The sequence below is a fragment of the Salarias fasciatus genome, chromosome 13 (genome assembly GCF_902148845.1).
Source record: "Salarias fasciatus chromosome 13, fSalaFa1.1, whole genome shotgun sequence".
Lineage (NCBI taxonomy): Eukaryota > Metazoa > Chordata > Actinopteri > Blenniiformes > Blenniidae > Salarias > Salarias fasciatus.
Window position 1 is genome coordinate 22,104,286 of NC_043757.1, and position 22,448 is coordinate 22,126,733.

At 43.5% G+C, this 22,448-nt stretch overlaps 2 protein-coding genes across 2 annotated transcripts; both read right to left on the reverse strand.

Annotated features, from left to right (window-relative positions):
- Positions 1-2,860: 2,860 nt before the first annotated feature.
- On the reverse strand, positions 2,861-10,413 carry ndnfl (neuron-derived neurotrophic factor, like). Its single transcript, XM_030106404.1, has 3 exons — positions 10,193-10,413; positions 8,204-8,328; positions 2,861-4,668 (listed from the first exon to the last, which is right to left on the reverse strand). The coding sequence occupies exons 1-3, from the start codon at positions 10,369-10,371 to the stop codon at positions 3,239-3,241; spliced, it is 1,734 nt and encodes a 577-aa protein (XP_029962264.1). The 5' UTR covers positions 10,372-10,413; the 3' UTR covers positions 2,861-3,238.
- Positions 10,414-18,939: 8,526 nt separating this feature from the next.
- Positions 18,940-22,137, reverse strand: sparcl2 (SPARC-like 2). The gene is made up of 4 exons (XM_030105844.1): positions 21,987-22,137; positions 20,795-20,907; positions 19,680-19,774; positions 18,940-19,018 (listed from the first exon to the last, which is right to left on the reverse strand). Exons 1-4 carry the CDS (start codon positions 22,059-22,061, stop codon positions 18,963-18,965), a joined length of 339 nt encoding a protein of 112 aa, XP_029961704.1. The 5' UTR covers positions 22,062-22,137; the 3' UTR covers positions 18,940-18,962.
- Between the last annotated feature and the right edge of the window lie 311 nt (positions 22,138-22,448).

Sequence of the window (22,448 nt, forward strand, 5' to 3'; positions counted from 1 at the left end):
TTTTAAAAATTGCCTCGTTACTTCATTTCAACTTGTTTTTGTTCCAGCTTACCAGATACCGTAAATTCCACCCTCCGAATAGAATTAATTTAATTGTGGTTGGATGAGTCCTTTACTTGACTGATGTCAGTCTTTATGTTAGAAGTGCCTGTTACATCATCTCCTTAAATTAGCCTGATTGAGCTCTGGGCTCTGATTGAGGTCTGGGCTCTGACTCAGCCACTCCAGGACATTCTCCTTGTTGTCCCGTTGGTCGTATATCTTGGGTCACTGTTCATCAGCAGACTACAGGTTTCGTTCATTTTACCTGCTCATCAATAAAGGTGAATTGATAATATGTATCTGATGTTTTACTATTTGCACCATTACAAAAACTAGTCATCATATCTGCTGCTCCATAAAACACATGTTAATTGTCAGTAGTACACACACGGTTCTGTAATATATTTACTAAAATGCATTCCTTTTCAATGGACATATGAGGTGGAAACAGATAGCCTATTCTAGTGCATTCCAAATTTTTCAATATTAGTCATTATATCATTTTAGAAAATTTATTTTACGATTGCACTGTAGCCATTTTTTCCCCTCACATTACTTTTACTTTTATATTTTTAAGTAGTTTTGAAATCAGTACTTTTATACTTTTACTTGAGTAAAAAGCTGGAGGTGATACTTCAACTTCTACGGAAGTCTTTTTGAAAGTTTTCATCTATGCTTTTACTTGAGAAGTGAATGCAAATACTTTTGACACCTCTGTCCACAAGTATAATTTCCAACACATTAGAACTTAATTAAGAACTTAATTTGGAATAACAAAGTGATGGTAAATTGGTCAGTTGTTTTGGAAACAACATCATATGGGTAGATGTGTTATTTAGTAAGGAGGGATTTTTTTTTTTTTTAATATAAGAATTTATTGAAAGTTGTAATTTCCCTCTGTCTCCCAGACAGTATGTAAGAGTATTTGGGACAATCTCTCTACATTCTTTTTAAATGCTAAAACAGATATGATGTTGACAGATTGCCATGTTTAGTCACAATAGAAACACCTGCAGTGACAATCTGTCTGTCTGATCGTTCTCTAAATGACAATAAATCTATTAGAGCCATGTTATAAAAATAAGCTTCCACTTTCCCCTGTGACATTTAACATTGAAATAGCTCTATGGATGATATACCATGGAAAAGAAGTTTTGTTTCTCCCTTGGTATTTCATAATTTATCAAGTCAAGGAAACATCTCTTAAATCCAGCTAGAATTTATGTAAAAGACAGATATAAGGAAAATGAGGATTTACAGGATAGCTTTTGGAATGAAGGCTCTGAAACAAATTATTTTGACTCTGAAAAGCTCTAAAATTGCTTTGTCAGAAACTGTGATTTCATTCACATTAATATTTAAATTTGGAATTGGAATCCATGTATTGAGTTTAATGATATGAATAAGCAATATAATGATATTTACACATAAATAATATGCAAAATAAATTGATCTTTTAGGAGAATGTGTTGTTTGCTGAAAAAGGTTAGCACTCTCGACTCGCAGCAAAATAATCTAGATTCAAATAAGCCAAGTCATTTCTGTGTGGAGTTTGCATGTTCTCCCTTCGTGTCTCTGGGTTTCCTGGGTAGCCCGGTTTCCTCCCACAATCCAGAAACATGCATTTCAACATGCGTGACCCTAAATGCCCCAGGTGTTCATGTAAGTGTGGTTGTCTCCCATGAAATGTACTGCTGTCCATCCATCCAGCCAGCCATTCCAGTACTGGACTACATTGTTGATACTTGTGACAGTTTTCCAAGTCATCACAGTACAGTCACACACTCCCATTCATGTCTATATGGGAAACTACAAATTACTAGTCTACATCAAATGCACATCTTTGGACTGTGAAACAACACTGGAATATTCAGAACAGCCTGTGCATGCACAGGGAGAACATGCAGACTTCATGCAGAAAGCTTGACTGTCAGGCTTAAGACCAACACTGTTGTACAGCTTATGTGTTGATGGGGTTTGTAGTTGATGTAATACTCTGTGTTAAATGTGAAAATAGAAATTATGGTGCAGTTCAGAAGCAAATTTGTCTTTGCGAAACACACTGACCCTTTGTTTTACTGCTTATGTAATTATTTTACCTTTCATTCATTGTTAGTTGGTGAATGTGGGCAATGGCTTCCTTTGTGTGAGTGCATGTGAGTGTATGCGTGTGCCAGTCTGTGTGTGTAAAGGGCATGGCTTTTTTTTTTTTTTAAATCTTATTGTATTTTTAACCTGTAAAGCACTTTCTGCTACAATATGTATGAAAATTGCAATCAAACAACATTTGATTTGATTTGCTTTAACTCTACTAAAGTCATCTGGTTACCTAAACAAAATATTTGTATTGCCTTTCGAATTAGCCTGTTAAACTCTGCAGAGTTGCATTGCACGAAGAGCAAATATAAAACTCTTAAATCTACTGTGAAATAATTTGATGTTGAGAAATTAAAACGTCTAAAGAACAGTTCACAGTAAACTGTGGACTGAGCGTTCATGTATCAGTCAGTCAGTCAGTCAAGAACAAACAGATACCCCAGTATTTATTGGTGAGTTTGAAGCAGCACAAGAAAACATCAAAGACAATGAGGCAAGTCACTAAGTATTTTTCACTGCTTCATGCGAAAGCAGAACACAAAGATACACACTGACTTTGAACTTAGCATCTGTAGATTGCACCCATCTGTGTTTATAATGCTATACAATATGCAGCATGAGAGATATACACTGCAAGCCCCCCCCTGTCTCAGATGTTATCTAATTATTGCCCCATCTGCTTCTGTTGCATATTTGGCACAGTCTCTGTTGTTGTTTTTGCATTGACTCTCTGTCATCGCAAACCTCATCTGTCCTTTGTACTCAGACATGAAATAAGCACTTGGACAACTGGCACATCATTATCATGATTAACAATGAAAAACAAACTGACAAAAGCACAAGAGTTGTAAATGTTATGAATGTTTGCTGGTGTGCAGATCCTTCTCGTATGCCTTCCACCCATTTGCATCCTTAGTGCAAGTGGAGTTTGAATGAAACCATTGCTCATCCAGAGGGATAAATCCCTTGTTATGGTAACAGTATCTCCACAACAGTCAAATGGCTTCGTTCTCTTGGTCAGTCTTTACAGCATGTCCATGGCTGATGCATTTTCCCCTAAACTGGGACAGTTTGAAGACCTCCTCTAGGGGGCGGCAGCTCAGCATTCCTTTCTGGTCTTCACCATCTTGCTGGCGTACTTGATAGGGATCCCCCAGCGTCTCATTAGATACACATCAAACACATAGGCCACTCCTGGCTCCAGGCCCCCGATCACAGCTGTAGTGACGGCCCGTCGAGGGTTCAGCTCTTGGAAATACTTACAGAGAACTCTCTCGGTGTCAGAGCGCGACTCTGGCCCCAGACAGGGTGCAGTTAGAGCGGAGACTCCCCCCGCCTCTGCCTCACCGTTGCCAAGTTTTCTGCGGTACACACAGTACAGGCTTCTTTCCTCCGTGCCCATCCAGGCCAGAGTGACACTGTTGCAACCGCGCAGCCGGTTGAAGGACTTTATCTGTAAGGTGGAGGGCAGAGAGGGGACTCCTCTGCGGTGGTAGGCCGATGAAGTCTGCATTTTGACCGAAGCCATCAAACCTCCAGTCAGAGCCGGGTCTGGCCCAGTGGTGGTACCATCTCTCTGCAAGTGAATGAGATAGGACGGACTTCCCTGGAGCCAGACGTGAACCAAATCTCCCCCCACAGCCTGAGAGTTCAACACCTGACCTTTACTGGACACGGTGACCTTGACCTTTTCACCCGCTCCGCAGCTCTGCAAGGTGAGGAGGCCGCTCTGCTGCGAGCCCCGGGGATTGAAACTGAAGAACTGCTGGGCGTTGGAGCCCCTGTCGCTGAAGGTCACCCACCTCAGCTCACCCTCTCTGAGCGTTGTGATTGCGGGTCGAGCCTCCTCGTGCGTGTGGGCGTGCGTCCCTTTGTACGCCGCGCTAGTCCCGTTCAACCTGTCGATCACAAAGACGTCGAAGTAATACTGGGTGTCGGGCAGGAGCTCAGATACGGTGCAAACGCTCTCCGTGCCCTGACACGCACACTGGAGGTCGGCGTACTCATCGGCGAGGGTCGACGGCGTACTCTCAGGGTACCTGTCCCACTGCTGCCACCACCACTCTTTCAGTATCGGCCAGACCGTCACCCTCCTCCGCCGCTCCCTCTTCTCCTCGTCCTGGCCTCCTTCTTTCCCGGCGCTCTCTCGGGCGGCGCACAGGCTGGGGTAGTTCTGCCGGGAGTTGACGAGGACGCAGTAATCGTAGGCGTTCTCCGCCTGCGGGAGGCCGACGACGGAGGCGCTGGGCGCCCAGCTGAGGGTGACGCTGGTCATGCCCACGCCGAGAGTGTGAACTCGCGGGTCAGCTGGCAGCAGGGGGAAGGCGCCGGAGGGAGCCTGGCCCTCGTGGAGGTACACTGTGGCTCTGGTGTTCTTCTGTTTGGAGCGGAGCCTCAGGATGTAGACAGAGGTGTGAGGATAGGAGGGACCCCTGTAGGTGTCCACTGCGTTTCCGGAAAAACTGTGTAGTCTCTTCTCAGTTCCTGGTCCTCGCCACCACACCTCAGGCATGCTCTTCTTTGTGCTCCCTGGAAGGGGAGAATAAATATATCATATTAACAGTGTTAAATGAAAATACAGGTCATTATAGTTATTAGTTGCTTATTTAGGTACAAAGATGCAGGCCGCTGCTGATCTGTTATCAGTGACATGGTAATATTAAGACCACAGCCATGGTGGATGTGAAATCTAGTATTTGATGAACACAACAGAAAGATCTGGGAACTCTGAAACTTTCCAACTGTAACAAAAGTAATATCACTCTGTTAAGCTTCCTTAGCCACGAAAAGTTACTTTTTCGACTTTTGATGTTGCTCCAGGGCCTCACTTGTGACGGCATACCATTTTTTTCAGTGTAATAGAAATATTGAATGTGCCTTTAGAGAATGGTTCAAAACATAAGGTCCTCATTATGCCTAATTATGAAATGGATTTCTGAACATATTTCTTCAATAGATTTGTTTAATTATTTGTATTATATGTCGTTCTTATAAACCATGGTACCCTCTGGAGTGTTATGGGTGGATTTGACTCTTATATATTTACACCAATAGAAAAAACTTTTTTTTTAAAAAAAAGTGGCATTTATTACAAATCCAATTAAATGCAGAGCATGTAGTAATAGATTTGCATGGTTATAAATCAAATGAGACACTATGACACAACAGTGGTGGTAAATTTTGGGGAACGTGAAGCCCTCAGCCCCCGTTAATCTTCTCTGATTGCTCCCACCATGGTAAGTTTCATCAAGTTTATCAAGCCTGTTTCCAAATTCACAGATGGTAAAGCAAATGATTTTTGTGACCACAGAGTCTCTGTGAAACTGTAGATTATATACTACATAGCTGTTATTTGCGTCACCATCATTTGCTTCCTTCCTGGCCATGCATTGCCTGAAGAAGAGCAATACTTGTAATTTTAGCAGCAGCAACAAAACTGCTTTTTTTGTCCTTCACTGAGCAGAATTAGATGAAGTGCTCTGTTTTTACATTAAACTACTGTTCGATTGTTCATCTGCACAATACACGTTTCGCATATGCATGTGAGCTGCATAGAATAACAACTCATCACACGTGGAGGAGACAGAGAAAAAATCTGAGCTCCCGATAAATGAACAAACAAATAAATAAAAATTTCAATTGCCTCTTCACAAGTGTTTGCCAGTGTTTTTATTCACACCTAAAGTGTTTTCAGTGTTGAAGCACCGGCTCTTCACTTGAATGACGCAACCGGCAATATAAACATATAAAATTGATTTTTTTTTTTTTTTTTTTTTTAAATCATCACCACTTGTCCTCACTGTTCATGTCGGCTAGCGATGAGAAATTGCTCTTCAAATGAGACCAAATGTTGCAGAATCAAAGTGAATAATTCACGTTGGCAGTGGGGACCATGAGCTCAGGGTTTGAATGATTTATGCTTCATTTTATAACTTCTACATGTTATTTTGCCATGGAGAGGAACCTGTTTAGGTAACCTGTTGGAATGCTTGTTGAAACATTTGGATGTCTTTTTTTTTAATTCATTTCTCAGAAACCGCTACCTCGTAGGACTAAAAATGTGATTAGTGTGGTTTACTCTGAGCTTTTATCACTCTTACTGTAGTCTGAAACTTTAGTCTGTTCAGTTCGCTCATCTCAGAAATGTTTTATTGATTTTTCAATACTCGAATCTCAAGCTGGCGGTGTGTGTTCTGTGATACTTTAGAATCCAAAGCTTTCTTTCAGCTTTGTATCAATGTGACTTCAAGATGTGATTGACTCTCTCTCTCCACAAAGGCATTCAAGAAAACTCATTTCTTTTTGTTCTGACCTTGAAACAATCCACCGTTAATGAAATGCATAAAAAAAAATTCAGGCTTTATCTTCATGAGAAATTGTAATAAATCCATGATCCATCCATCTTCTGAACCTCTACATCCAATTCACTGTTTTGGCTCGAAGGAGCCGATCCCATCTGACTAAAGGCAAAGGCAAGACTCACATTGGACATGTGGCCACACTGTAGGTGTGAGCAGGGAGTTTTCTCTTAATATTGTTTCAAGATATTTTATAGCTCTTCTGTATTTGCGACTGGAGGTGAAATATCGGTTGGCCTCATAGCTGTGAACACTGAAAGTAGAAAAGTGTAACACTCAAATCCTGATCCTCTGCTCAAAAGGAAGGTCAGAGGGATGGCGCGATTTTCTTATTAAATAAGCCGTGATGAAAAAACAGATATTGGAAAACATTTAAGTGCTGAATTTACTGTGGATGAAGAGAGACAAATTAAAGTTTTCAAATCAGCTTTAGGCTTGGGGGGAGGACTCATTTTCTCAAAGGGCCTCTGAAGTTGATTGGAATTATGCTCAATAAAAATATCTCTTGATAAAACAAAGTTTGTTTTGAACATGATATTTATGAGCCACTGGTGCTAGGGGGAACACTTTTTCTCAAAGTCCCAGTCTTTACCTGGAAATCATGATCAATCTTTTCCAGATTTCAAGTTTAGTAAATAAGAAAATTGACACTATAATTTTTCATTAACCACCTTCTTCCCCAATGTGAAACACTGATTTTGTGAGATATGAATTGCTTGACACAACCAATGATGTGATAATGACCAGAAATGTGAATTTGTGACCATTCTGGATATTTTAGCAATGAAACAATAACAGTAAATTTCATTTGATTCAGGATTTCTCAGTAACTTTCTGAGGGCCTAAAGCAAAAGAGGCAACAGTTGAAGACTTTTCATGACAGTTTTTGCAATACTGAAAATGATAAAAATCACCCTTGCAAAGGTTTATAGTTGCCATGGCTGCAATTCCAGTCGTCACTGACTTCGCCGGTCCCAAGCCAAGTCGGCCCCCGATCAACCCGGTGTCATGCCGAAAAGTGACTGCCTGCCGAAAAATGACTGCCCCCGACGGGAACACGCATCGACGTGCTTCTGTATGTCTCCACTGCTCGCATACTCTGTGCGGATGTTTCATAAAATATTCTTTATTCACTCCTCACATCACTCAGCTGCCGAAAAGTGACTGCGCCCTGTGACTGAGGGATGTTTGTCGATATAATGGTTTGTATGGTTAATTTGTAAAAAAATACTCATAAATATTCATAAAGAATACTTTATGAAACATTCGCACATCGTATGCGAGCAGTGGAGACATACAGAAACATGTCGATGTGCGTTCCCGCCGTCGGGGGCAGCCATTTTTCGCAGGGTCGGGGGCCGACTTGGCTTGGGACCGGCGAAGTCAGTGACGACTTGAATTGGGGCCGTGCCAACTAGTTACCCTTGCAAAATACAGGTTTTTCTCTCAATGGATCCCACTGCCACGACAACACCATGCAAAACTTAAGATCCTGCATGAAACAGAATGGTCTCCATGTTTATGACTTGAGTAAGTGTTAAAAACAGACACACGGTGTACAGATAGTGTTATTTTCATGATCTCATGATCTGTCAATCAAGGTCATGAACCAGCACCAAAAGTTACATTTCTTCTGAAAATCCCAAATTTCAAGGATTTCCATTTTAAAGTGATGAATTTCTCGGTGTGGTGGAGGATCTACTTACACTGCAGGCTTTTGAGGGGTTTGTCCTTCAGAGTGCGGGCGGCCAGGCTCCACTCGATGGGGGGGTCGCAGGGGCTGACCGTCACCGACATCGCCGGAGCCGCCTTCTTCAGCGTGAAGTACAATCTGCGGAACAACACCAAAGATAACCGCAAGAAGTTGTATTTTCTTTCTCCCGATTCTTCTTGTCGGGGATCGTCAGAAGAGATAACATCCTGCTCTCTTTTCAGCAGCGACGTGATGGATGAGACGAGAAGATATCTTCCAGCGCGGATTGAGCAACGTTCCCTCTTTTTGTTTAATGGTTTTCAGATAACATGCAGCTGGTTGCATTTTTTACCCAGGGATTGAAGGGCCATCCCTGCTGTTTTCAGACATTATTTCCCAATCGCCGTGTTTCCATTCACCCACATCCCGATCCGTGGAATGATAGTAGATCGGGAGAGGTGACCTGGGAATCGGACGATAAGGCCGCATCGACAGTTTTAAGATAGATATCTGCCTGTTTGCTGTAACTATCTGAGATCGTGCTTTGCATAGGAACCACTTAAGCTCCTTTTCTGTGATTAAGGATAAAGTTATGGCGTGTTGGATTTGCAGATTTGCATATTAGACAACTTTTGGGTTGTTAAAGGACATTCAGCATTAGCTTTGAGGTGGTCTGCTGTTACAATGCCACAATTCATCACTTTGCTCAACTTTTTATTGCTTTCATCCTCAAACCCATACAAAGAGAATGAGTTCTGTCAATTTTCAACTCAAAACATTTCACTCATTGCTCTATGGTCAATTAATTTCCGGAAAAATGTAACCGCACAGTTATTTCTTAATGAATATTTGTTTTTCTTCTGTAAACACACACAATTATTCATGAATGTGTGCAGATGGAGGTTGTTTCCAAACAGATGTGCGACACTGTCATTCTCAAGGACGCTTTCGCAGCTTATTTATTAGAGTGATTAATTTCAGAATCGCTGTTTTCTCTCCATTATTTGCCGTGCGGATCTGCGTGGCCGCCCCGGCGGACAGACTGCAGCTCACAGGGAGACGCATTTCGCAATTTTCAGCTCCCACTCTCAAAACGCAGGCGCTGGCACTGTCGCGCACGTTTCGGGCCAAATGGGCTCCACTTCCTCCCGTTCTCTCCGTAGCGATGCTGGAATCAGCCTCTGTCTCCCAGAAAGGTGGTTCAGCACGGCTGGAGACGTGACACCGATGTGGGAAGGACAAACTTTATGAGCGAGCATCAATACTGAATTATGTGGATCGGGCTAATGAGATGAGTCGTGTGGCTGTGAGTTTCAAAAAGTCACGGCGTGTTTGATGTATATAACATCAAAAAATCTGTCATTTCCACTCTCAGTCTCACATGTTTATGGTATCATTTCTTTGGGTTATTATCAGGGTTATTATCAGGAATGATTTTGTCAACGTATAGTTCAAGCCTGAACCTATCTGCACAGTTTCCTGCCTTCATTATCAATCTTTTGTGATATCATTCTCTCACATTAATCGTTAGCGTCCTTTTTTTTTTTAACTTTTTGATAAATAGCTATATAATATTAATATTTATATTATATTGAATATTGAAATATTGTTGAGAACACGTTTGGTGTGTTCACTCCTGATACTTTCATTAGGACTTTGTTAAAAATAGTTCAAGACATTTGTTGAAGTACAAACATAATTGACATTATTATAACCACATTATTAATGTTTTAATATTGTTTGTCAAACTTATATCTGGTTTGATGTTTGTGATTTTTTGGCTGCCGTGTTCCTTGCTGAATCCATTCCAGCCCATTTGAAGTCCAGTCCGGTTCAGTCCAGTCTAGTCAAGTTTACTCTAATATATTCAAGCGTCTTCCTCCATGCTTTGAAACCATGATGTCAATCACAGCGTGTTCTTAACAGTAAATGTTAATAACTGAAACAGTCAGTGCCATAACATTGTGTTAAAATCCCATTTCCAATTTGAATGCACTGTTACCTGCGGGTTCGTCCTTTTGGGAGTGTAATCGTGGTGATCTTTCCTTCCGGTAGCCATGTAGTTGGGCGAAGGGGCACTTCATTCTCGGGGGCCAGGGCTGAGTGCACCTGGGGCCACGACGAACCACAAACCAGCGCCAGTGTGACACCGAGACACCAGGACGAGAACAAGACCGCCATCGCTTTTGCTTGCTTTTCTTCTTGTACTCTTCAACTTTCCTTGGTCCCAGCGCTGTGGCTGTCTCCCAGTCTCTGACGAGGCACAGTGGAAAGGTCACAAACATCAGTCAAAACACATGAGTAATACACACACACACACAGAGGGGCACTCAAACAGTCTTAGTTAAATTTCTACTGTACCATTCACTCAGACACTAAAGAGCTGTAGCGGGTGATGATTCATTGATATGAAGAAACATCCAATCCTATTCAGACAGAATTATTCATGCTCGAGAAAAGAAAATTGCCATGCTATATTACTCTGGGATGTGTGTGTAGCGCAGCTTGACGCTCACTGTAAAAAATCACCCATCGCACCACTTTTCAAAGTGTGAAGTGGGTTGCTAATATCACTCCGAAGTCGAAGCCTTTACATCTACGTTTCTATTTTTAGTCGGAGGGTTCAAATGGGCCTGTTCTCCAAAATATCTTCCTTTATGGGTATTAGTGGGCATTTTATCTGGAGAGTGTGACGCCACGCTGATGTGGTGGAGAGGTGCACAAACAACACCTGGAGGTGCTCTGATGCAGTCAAATCCAATCAGCATACATTAATTCAACGCCAAACGGGAGGAAGTTGCATCAGATTTTTCCTCTCTCTCCTTCTGTCTGCCTTTTATTTACTTCTCTCACGCTCTATTAGTGCTTCACGCTGTTTTTGTGTGTGTGTGTGTGTGTGTGCGCTTATATGTGGCCGTGCTATTGTGTACGTGTAGGCGTGATTTGGTGATAGCGGATGATTACAGGTCTCAGTGTTCGTCTTTCTCCCAGGAGAAAGCACATTTGTTCAAAGTCACACAGTCTTCGCAAACACACTCCCCGCCTTCCCCTAACAAGGTGTATTATGTCGGTGCGGTGCCCTATAGATCAGATGACAATCACAGTGGAGCCATGGAGGCGGTTACAGAAGGTACATCTAAGTCTTGTGGGCCCCGGGACGCTCCGAGATCCAAACTCACAAACCGGCACACAGCTACAAAGTCGCGCAGAGGCGCCTGCTCATTATCCTTGCAAGGAAAGAGGGGAGTGAACGACCCATAAAGCTTTAACTGAGAGACATGCAGAGGGAGAAAAACAGATTGAAATGGGAGGGAGGAGAAGAAGGGCAGGCTGGGGGAAAGGAGAGCTGTGGAAATGGAGAGCAAGAAGAGGAGGATGTCGGATTCTGGAGTAATTAGAGGGAAGGAGACAGAAGGAGAAAAAAGTGAAACTTAAAAAAAAAAAATATATACACATATATATATATATATATATATATATATATGCTCGGGATAGAGAGGAAAAAGCAACTGCCGTGCAACAAAATTTGACTCCGTGCTTTAACCAGACATGTGCAACTGAATGGTGTTTACTTCGTCTCATGTCAAATGTCCAGCGTGTCACACATTACCAGACGGCTGCACAGCCTTCACAGCTCTTCTAACACACCCCCTCATTCAATCTTGATAAAGGCGAAGACACAAAAAAGCTTGGCGGGCTTCGTTCTTCAAAACGTACCCGGTGATAAAATATGCATACGGTTCCTCAGCAAATTATGGCGATTGAATTTTCATAAGGCGAAAAGGCTGGGTCTCACAGAGAGAGGGAGCTTAGTGAACTTAACTACCGCCCTCTATAAATAAATACACACTCCCCTTTAAACACAGGAGCTCATGACTTTGATGGTCCCGCTCACTTTCAGCTCAGCTTTTTTGGCTTTTTCTGCAAGTTTCCTTTCAGCATTATCTTTATACCAGACTGTCAACTGACTGTATTTAATCTGGCTACTGTTTGGGTTTTTAATTAAAGATACTTGAGCCCTGCTCTGTTTGTCTTTTTTCTTTCTCTCTCTCTCTCTGCCCCTTCTTTTTTTCCCTGCCTGCTTTTCTCTCCATTTGGCCCCCTTATTTAGAAGTTGAAGCAGGCTCAGTTTCAGAGGGACAGGTTGAGTGCTGTGCGCTCTCTGTCTGCACATTGTATTAGCTATCTTCTATCTCCCTGGGCTCTGGCAGGACCATCTGCCTTCTGTTATCTGTGGGCAGGGACAGATTAAATGGCATGGGGTGGTCCCTGCAGGATCCATTGTCCCCCCATCCTCCCAAACTACTACGGGTACAGAACTGGCCTGTGATTCATGGTGGGGGTTGACAAGATGACGGCAGGGCAACGTGCAATGACCATGGAACTTGATAGGATTTTACGGCTGATTTTCTCCCCCGGTGCGCGCACGTTTGAATGTATGAACCCTTCTCCCGCTTCCCTCGCTCTCGCTGGCGATTTCTGACTGCACTTTTCATCCTTCTCACTCTCAAGTGCATTCTTTTTTTTTTTTTTTTTAAATTTCCATTAAATATTTGACAGCCTCTGAGGAAATACATCAGATGTGATCGCTCTCTGTGATCACTGCCTCACTTTTCTAATTAGAGATCACAACACTGGAAAAGGGAAAAAAAAATCACTACCTTCAGACATGCAAGAACGTGTGGACACTGAGATGAAGACTCTCCTGTGACACATGTAAAGTGCACGGCATCTGTCTCCGCTTTGCTGAAAAGCCTCCAGAGACTGTTCACACACACGCACACACACACACACACACACACACACACACACGCTCTCGCTCAAAAACAACTGATTCAAAGAAACAAGTTGCTGACTTACACAACCAGTTGAAATTTGACACGCTGCTGCACTCACACACTCATGCACGTGCACACACGTGCACACACACACACACACACACACACATGGTCAGCAAGGGCAACACGCACGCATGCATCCCCTCTTACCTTCTGTCTGTTCAGGCTCTCCCCTCACTGGTGCAGGGAGTGAGGGATGGGATCAAATGAGAGAGGGAGAGAGGATGGAAGAGGAGGAGGAGGAGGAGGAATAGGAGGAGGAGGCGGAGGAGGAGGAGGGGGGTGAGGGATGGTTGCGAGGAGAGGAGGAGCGACAGCAGGTTGTTGTCTGGTGTTCCACTGACTCCGGCTCCCATGAGGAGCTGCTCACTCTTGACTCCAGGAGGTGTTTCTTCGGGGCTCAGGTGTCCCCTCGGGGCGGTCCCAGCTCCTGAGTGCTGCACCCTCTCCTCACTCCTTCTCTCCGTCTCAGTCCTTCACGCGTGCCGGCTCATCCTGCTTAACACTGTGTGAATGTCATCCGGCCAGCAAAGCCTCAGCATCCACCTCTTGTCTGCTCGTCTTCCTCCCTTCACTTTTTTCCCCTCGTCTTTCCACTTGTTCGGTGTGTTTACCCCCTCCCGGTAGTGAACACAGCTCACTTGCATTTCAAACGGGCTCATGTGTGACTGTGTGTGCGCGCGTGTGTTTGTGTATCTGTACGCGCAATCTGAGAGTGAGGGAGCGAGTGGGTGAGTGTGAGGGGGCTGACGGTGAGGTCGCCGAATGGGGGTGGTGATGGGCGAGCGAGAGAGAGAGAGAGAGAGAGAATCTGTTGTGAAGTGCATCATTAGGGAAAAAAGGGAGGTGTTGTAAAAGTTAAATGCATTCACAATACGCCAGTCCCCGGGTGCTCTGATAACATCTGTATCGGGAGACGATTTCAGACGACATGCTGGAGGTTACTTTGTCTTTGTGTCCTTATCGCTCGTTCAGTCAGGTGCTTTGTCTGGCTCTAAATGAAGGTGTTAAAATGGAAAGGCAAATCCTTTACAGATTTATGCAAATATTTAGGGCTTTTTTTTGTGAGGAGGGGACTCTTTTGTCTAATGGTAAAAAAAAAAGAACTGTTTGTGTAAATGTTGTAGTTTAAAAAAATAAATAAATTAGATAATCATATATATAATTAAAACCACTGCATCATGTTTGTTTTTCCAAGAGTTTTATGCAAATTCTAACTAAATTTAAACATATTTCTTCTTTTAAATCCCCTTATGGAGGCTGTGGGTTTGAGCTCCCATCTTGCCTGCCCACTGTCTCTTGTCCTTGAGCAAGGCATCACACTCTGAAATTGCTAACAATGGACAGAGATCCTTGCTTCCGATAGATTTTTGAGCACCTTGCATTGAAGTGGGATGGATGGAATGTTTCTAGTACTTTGAGGCTGTTGAAACACTGAAAGAATGCGCTATAAGAGAAGTCCAGAGCTTCCAGGGGTGAACATGAGTGTGTGGCTCTTCATCTCTCTGTGTTTGCCTTGTGGTGGACTGGCAACCTGCCCAGGGTGTATCCTGCCTTCACTCATACTTAGCTCAATGCCAATACCACAAATAGACAAATGATTAGTCAGTAATTTCATTGAATTTAGTGGTTACGGAAGGAATCAAATTTAAAATGTATAGTACAGCTTTTAATCAAAAATTTTTTTTTAGCTTTTTTATGTATTAATTGTTTTTGTTGTCAGTGATACAATCAATTATATAATTTGAGGAAAAAAAGGTCATTACATTATCAGTCAGAGCTCTGTGTGTATCAACTTGTCAGAAGCTCATCCTGCTCAGATGAGCTGCTGACAAGCAGATCCAGATGAATGGATGAATGAATAAGTCAAAGAGCAGCAGTTTTCTTCACTGAAACATAAACTAAAATCCAAACCTGACTATAATACCTAAGTTTTATCTGAGAAAACATAGTGGTTTAATGTGGGGTTTGTGCCAGAGAGTTTCTTGGCAGAAGGTAATGTGCTGATATTTGTCCCATCTAATTGAGTAAATTGCTTGTAGTAGCTTTGTATTTGGCACGAAAACAAAAGACTGGCATCAGTCATCACGTGTAAATATTGGCAAGAACACACATGGAAAAAAAGCACACGTCTTCATAATGCCTCTATATGAAATGTGTCTTTTTGACATTGAGGAATGGGAATATTTCCACTTTTTATCACATTGCTTTGCGTTTGGCAGCTTAGCTTCTGAATGACTGCTAAAATTAAAAACCCGCAGGCCCTGACTATTCATAGTGGACTGGATGTAAAGAAGTGAAAATTCTCCACACAAAGTGATGTAAAGTTTTCATACTGGACAGCCATATGGAAGGCTTCTTGTCCTCCACCCACAGGTCAAGTGTGGATCTCAAGGGGCTGGAGGCATTCATATCGGTGGCTCTCCAACCCCATCCAGCCATCTCATCTCCACACAATGGGGGGCCTGATGTACCCCCCTGAGTTCTTTAATCAATATCATCAGGAAAATAGAAAGAGCTGTGTGCTAAGTCCCCCTTTTCCATTTTGTGATGGGGCCTTCTTCTCACTCATTCACGAGGTCCTTCAGTGTAGGGCTATTGAGGTCGCTCTGAATGGGACCCACTCCACCCGGAGGGAATATTGTCTGACCGCAGGCGAGAATCTGAGAGACCCCCCCTCTCTCCTTCTGCTCCATCTCCCTCTGCCTGCAACATCGCATCAAAGAGAATTAAAAAAATGTGGCTATTAATAAATGTATCGCTTCAATGTCCACAACCACTTTTTCTTTTTTTTTTTTCTTTTTTTTTTGAGCGAGGACCCTTTGCTGTGACTGGATTCTCTTTCAAAGCCACCACTCTTGATATCATTCTCCATTAGTTGCCCCACTTTACAGTCCCTAAGAAGTTCTGAAAGTCGGCAGTCTGGCAGGGAACGATATGGCGGCAGCTTTTTGAAGACCGGATGGTGATTAACCTTGAAGAGATTACTGCACACATACAACTTTATGTTTGAGCTGTGTTCTGACAACTTTTGTACTTTTTTTTTTTTTTTTATTTTTTTAAGGGGAAGAGAATTTAATTTAGTGACATTAGTCACATTGTCAGATTTTTTATTTTTTTTTTCTTGTTCCTAAGACTCTGGACATCTGTTGGACATCTGTCAGACCTGGAATGGATGACTTGGCTTTTGGTGACACACAAGCTCTCACACACATCCTTGTGTTTCACCACCATCACGACCGGCCTGAATATTTCTTTTGATCCCCCCACAACCCCCCCCCCCCCCCCCCCCACCTCGCTAACTCCCTCCCTCTTCCCTCTTGTGTTGCTTTTTAATAATTTATTTACATACAGTCACAGGACAAAATCCATTCGCAGGAAAAGCCACAGAAAGTGAGAGTAAAATTTTCATTTGGCTTAATTGCATGAAAAGAAACTGCAAAACTGGCCTTTTCATCTATTATTGATGTGTGCTTACTAGCCATGCATAATGCAGAGGGGCCGTCTTCATGACAGCCATGTATTAAATATCATGTTCAGAGGGTCGGGGGTCTCGGGCTGCGTGCTTTTACCACCACAGTTATCTGGTTTTGCAATGACTGAGTAACAGCCGGGATGGACGGAGTTGTCGGCTAAAAGCAATAAAAGAATACGGAATTGACAGGGAGAAGAATGATGGGGGGAAAGATTGACAGAGAGAGACGAGATGAAACGTGGGGACACGACGGCGAGAGGGAGGGTGTGCGAGCTGACAACGGGTTAACAGAAATCTTTATTTTTAACAACATGTCATCACCAGCCGCCCATCTGCTCCTGTGCTGTCAGAGTCCCGCGGGAGTGTATATGTGTGTGTATGGGTGTGCGAGAGAGGGAAAGATGCGAGCAAGCCATCACAGATCAGATCACTGATCAGCGCCCGGAGGAGGAGGAGGAGGAGGAGGGTTGGAGAGAGGACAAGGTTAGAGAGGTGGGCCACACATAGATGTCTCCCTTCTCTAATATCCAAATGGTGTGTGACAGGAGGGGTGAGTCCAAAGGTAAAGCGGGATTAGGTGGGTCAATCGCTGTGTTTGTCGTGGGGGGATGGAAGGAGGTGGAGATGGTGGTCCAGAGGTAATGAGAAGGAATCTATTAGCACCGAGCACAGGGGGGTTATGAAGACACACAAAGGGAGAAGCAGTGGTGACGAGGAGGAGGGGGAGGAGGAGGAGGGTGTGTGTGGAGTCTGCTGGACCTCCAGGGGTGGCCCCAACAACTCATTTTATTTATTTCTTTCTGAATAAAGGGACTAGTCCCTAGGGGAATAGCGAGGGATTGAAGGGAGATGTTTACCAGCGGAAGTCGTGAGGGGGGAGTACTTCATTCCTGTTTTTTTTTTTTTTTCCATCTTTTCTTCACACAGTGGGCAACTGGGCAACCAAGACCAGCAGCTCGCCGTTCCGCAGGTCACTCATCATTAACAAATACAGTCTGGTCTCTATTCAGTACAGTTAAGCTCCGCATGCCTCTCAGAGTTGCTTTCTCTGCATTCCTCCGCTGGTCGACTCCAATTCATCCAAAGTTTTGAGTGAAAAATCTGATGGAATGAAAAATATGGTGTTTTGATATTCACAAGGATGCGCTTTGATGTTCAGGGTGGGAAACGTCCATGGCGAGCAGGTATTGACCCTTGTTTTGTCTCGAGTGTTGAACAGGAATCCGCATCTCGTATTGAACATCCAAATCTTTCCCCCCGTTCTTGATCTCCTTCCCAACATCTTCCCACCCCCCCCCCCCCCCCCCCCCCCCATCCTTCAGGCGTGGTAAATGTGAAGGCTAATTAGTCCAGAGAAACCAGTCATACCAAGGAGTCCACCCCGGGCCACACACACATACACACACTTCCCTCTATTGCTGTAGCAGTACAACACACACATACGCACATTCATAAACAGAGCAGGAACAAACAAACAAGATGCGGCATGACTTTTTAGATCATGGGGATAATCGGCAATAAAGGCTGAGAACGAGTCAACAACCTTGCATTTTTGCGAGTTTCCTGACCTTGACAGAGGTCAAGTGTTTTAAATATTCTGCGTCGTGTTCCCATGATGCCATTTACGTATTTACCTGCAAATAAAAAATATTTTACAGAATCAAACCTCCTCTTTCTCTTCTTTTTTTTTTTTCCTCTTGCCTCTCTGCCTTTCCTCTGTTCCTCTTGCCTTCTCAGCCGTCCCTTCCCCCTCGCTCTCCGTTCTCCGGTCTTTCCTTCATTTCTGATCCATTTTTTATGCATTACTCCATTACTCTCAACTCCCATTTACAGTGCATTACCTCCTCCCGTCTTTCACAAACACACTTTGTACTTCTCTCTCCTTCCTTCAGACACTTTCCCCGCCGCTCCGCCGGATTGTTTCCCTCGCATTATGACACTTAGCGTTACTTCTCCCATTCACCCCCTTTATTATCTCTTTGTCTCTTCCCCGGTCACATCATCTCACACTATGCGTTTCTGCCTACCATAACCCCCCCCCCCCCCACATCTTTCTTTCCCATCTCGTTTGTCTTTCTCTGTACATCCCGCTGTCCGTCCACAGTGATTTTTAATTGCTGATTTAAAGCCTGCCATGGTAATTTGATTTCAATATTGCCCATTGTTCCTGCTCTTTTACAACACAGTCGCACCAAATGTCAGCAAATATAATTACCTTTGAAAGTAATTGGCAGGCAGTGTGTCCAGACATTTAATTGTCGCCCCGAGCACAAATACACAGACGACCAGCAGACTTTGGCCGATCTCATAAATCAATATATATTACAGCCAGTAAAACCGCTAATCAAGCAGTGTGGAAAGATGTCAGCCAGTAGAATCAGCTTTAAAATCAGGTATCTGTGACGTCGTGAGTTCATTGCAGAAGAAAGGCGGCGCAGCGTCCTCGCTCGGCCTTTATGTCAAAGGTTGTTTTCTCCGATTGAAGGACACAGCTGCCGGGAACCCATTTCCATGGCTGTGGATGAAACAAACAGACAATTTTTTTTTTCTAACAATTCAAATCATCTTTGTTCAAACAGCCTGGAGAATAAGAACTGTGGAAAATTAGCTTAACTGAGTTGGAAAAAACTTTTAATGTTTTCAATTTTATACTTAAGAACTATAGTTCTGAAATTATCTCCAGTGAGCAGCGAACGGCAAATACTGGAGAAAAGACAAATATTGGTTATAAAGATGACAAAATTATTGAGGAAAAAATGAATACCAAGTTGTGAAATTAGGCCATTGGGATTGCATGCAATGTACTGGATTCACAAGTCAAAGCAAACTAAAAACGTTCGAATTCGACCTCCAGGTGGTGTTTTGTAAAATTTGGGAGAATGATCACGCTCTAATCTCAGGGGAAAATATCCCTGAAGTGGATATAAGTGAGGATATCTTGTCCATCGTCTCCTCTGGTTATTTTAAAGTGCGAGGCAGTCCATTAACTTTATGAAAGTGTCATATTAAAATTGTCCTTTTAATGGATGAGTGGGCATCACCTAGGAAATTATTTTCTTTAGAAGAGGGGTCATATTTTATCAGTAATATAGAGCACAACTGTAATCTGTTGCCTCCATCAACCCTCTGCCACTCTGAGGAATCACAACAGAGAAAGTGAATTAGTTATAACTAACACATGAAATGTTGAAACCAGGCCTCTGTGCGATCCACCAGGCAGATTTTCCACTCCCGCAGGGTCACCTTCCTGTTACTGTCACCATCACATGACCTGCAAACACATCACAGCATGACACGCAGCCCCCGCAGACAGTGGACAGTTTGTAAAAACACATGTATTCGATTACACACACACACACACACACGCACCTGTTACATGCAAGCTTTAAAACATGAAAAAGACAGATTTGTATGGAGATGCACAGATGCAGTTTGCAGATAGGGTCATGTATTAAAAGAGCTGCTCCCGAGCTGCAGTTTGCCTTTCAGTTCTCTGAAGGGTACTCCCTCAATTTGTGTTAATCCATGGGCAGCGGGAGACACAGTGGGTAATAAACATTATCATTGCTGGGAATGGCTTGACATTGACACAGCCAGCCCTTCTCCCACAAAACCTGTCATTGCAGACATGGCAGTGGAAAAAAAAAGGGTGGGGGGTGGGGGGGTGGGAGGGCCGGGTGATGGATGAACGTTGAAGGGAAATAAAGGCTTGATGGAAGGATAAAAGAATGACAGATGAGTGAAAGTTAGACGATGGGTCCATTTGTAGGAAGCGTGGCGGCTGGAAACTGAGGAGCACCGAGGAGGAACCGAACGTGGAGGAGGTGTAAGATAACGTAGAGACGGCGTGGTCACGAGATCAGTGGGGAGGGGGACACAGGAAGCGCAGATTGGCGTGGAGGATGAATGGATAGATGGCGTGCAGAGAGAACAGCATGGTGGGAGGTGCAGCTTGGTTCGAGCGGGGGCGAATTTCGGCACAGTGTGACATTTTTAACCCTTGTTGTTTCAGTGATTAACAGAAACGAAACATATTGCAGTGAACAGAAGGTTTAGATCATGAACCACTGCTTGACGTGAGGTGTAACCAGTGAACCAGCGCGGGACACGGCTGCTCAGTCACCCAACGATGGAACCATCATCCTGCAAACATGAGCATCAGTTCATGTAGCACATGAGCAACGTGAAGGTGAGAAACACGCCGGGGCTGAAATTATTCAAACATGAGTCAAGTTAATCGTCACATCAGTTGGCAGGCTTATAGTATTAAACTGGTGGAGGTGGGACTGACTGAAAGAACGGCGTGGCGCAGTGCTCCAGAGGCATCCGCTTATAACGCAGCTTCCTCAGGTCCCGGCGGCTCAACTTGCCGTCTTTGTTTCTATCCAGTAAGGTGAATCTTTCCTGAATAAAAAGATTAAAGATGCAGAAATTTAAGAGCAAAAAAGCAGACAAAAAGCAGGTTGTTCCACTCAGCATTGTTCCACTAATAATTCCGTATTTAGCAAAGAGGATGGTGGTCTTATTGAAGAAAAACAAACTTGCTTGCCTTTATCAAGAGAAATAACTTTTGCCAGGTTGAACTGAAATAATATCATAGCATTGCAAACAAACTGATCATAGCCTGAGGTACACCTGTTAAATCAGTGGCTGGCTATCGTGTTGTCAGGATTTCACATCACAGCAAGCTTCTACATTTAAAAGTCAGAGATTACTCACCAAAAACTGAGCATCAAATGAAGAATATACTTTTTTTAAAACTGACTTTAATAAACAGGAAATTGGAAATGTGCTGCCTGATTTCTTCAAAGTCAGCATTTTGGCTTGAACGGCTGGCATGGACAGACCATGTGTAATATCAATGTTATCAATATGCTGATGGTTTGAGTGGACATCTTAGGAACAGTAAGACAAGAAATACAGAACTCCTGTGGAAAATGAACAAAAACACATAATAAAAATAAAAGTGTATCAGTTTTCATAGCATGAAAAAAGTACATGGGGCTTCATATAATTCCCATGAGGACAGGAGATCATTGTCGGTGATATTAAGTTATCCTTCTATTCACCATCTTATTGAATAATTTAGTGATTATTGACCAAATCCTATTTATACATGCTGTTCTTGAGAGGCGCTGCCTCGGCCTCGGCCTGCGGACAGCCGCACCACAAGCAACATGAGAACTCGCCACTTACAGTAGGTTGTTAACATCGATCAGTCACCAGAGAGGGCAGTTTGTACACTGGCATGGAAGAGGGAGTCCGGTGTGAAAAACAACTTTATGCTGGGTGTTGGATTACTCATGGAGTGAAACTGATCCCTCGGTATATTCTTCTACCGGATATGGTTTCATCAGCACAGCATTTTGTTGTGGATATTGATCTTATGTGCATCCTCAGTAGGTGAGGTCATGGTCGATCCTAAATCCTGCTGGATTATCTCCTGGGTCTGTCTTGCTGCTTGTCAGTGAAGTGTGAGCTACCTGTGCCAGCTGTGTCCTCTGGGCGTGGCTGAGGCAGCTCTGGGTTGGAGCAGCAGGTGTGTATGACCTCCCCATTCGACTCAAGAGCAGAAACCAGTCCAGGAGGCGGTATGGAAACTGGCCTAACTCCTCTTCGCTGCATTTCGCCTTAGGGACTGATCAAGAGGGACAACAAAGCAGGGTTGGACAGCAACAGTAGGAAAAAATTGTGCCTATTATCACAAGCTGTTGGTATTTACCCTGACAGGGTCCCGCGTGAGCCAGTCCGGTGCAGCGCCTCTTTCTGCAGGCCTCTTTATGAAGCAAACACTCGTTCCCATAGGTCTTTCCCACAACGCTGCACACTGGTGCCATCTGCCTGATTGCACAAGCCAGTGCCCAAAATGCAAAACTGTGATTTTGGATGCAAACATGCAAACAAACTGCTCCACCTTATGGTTTCATTAAAAAGGCCTGTTTGAT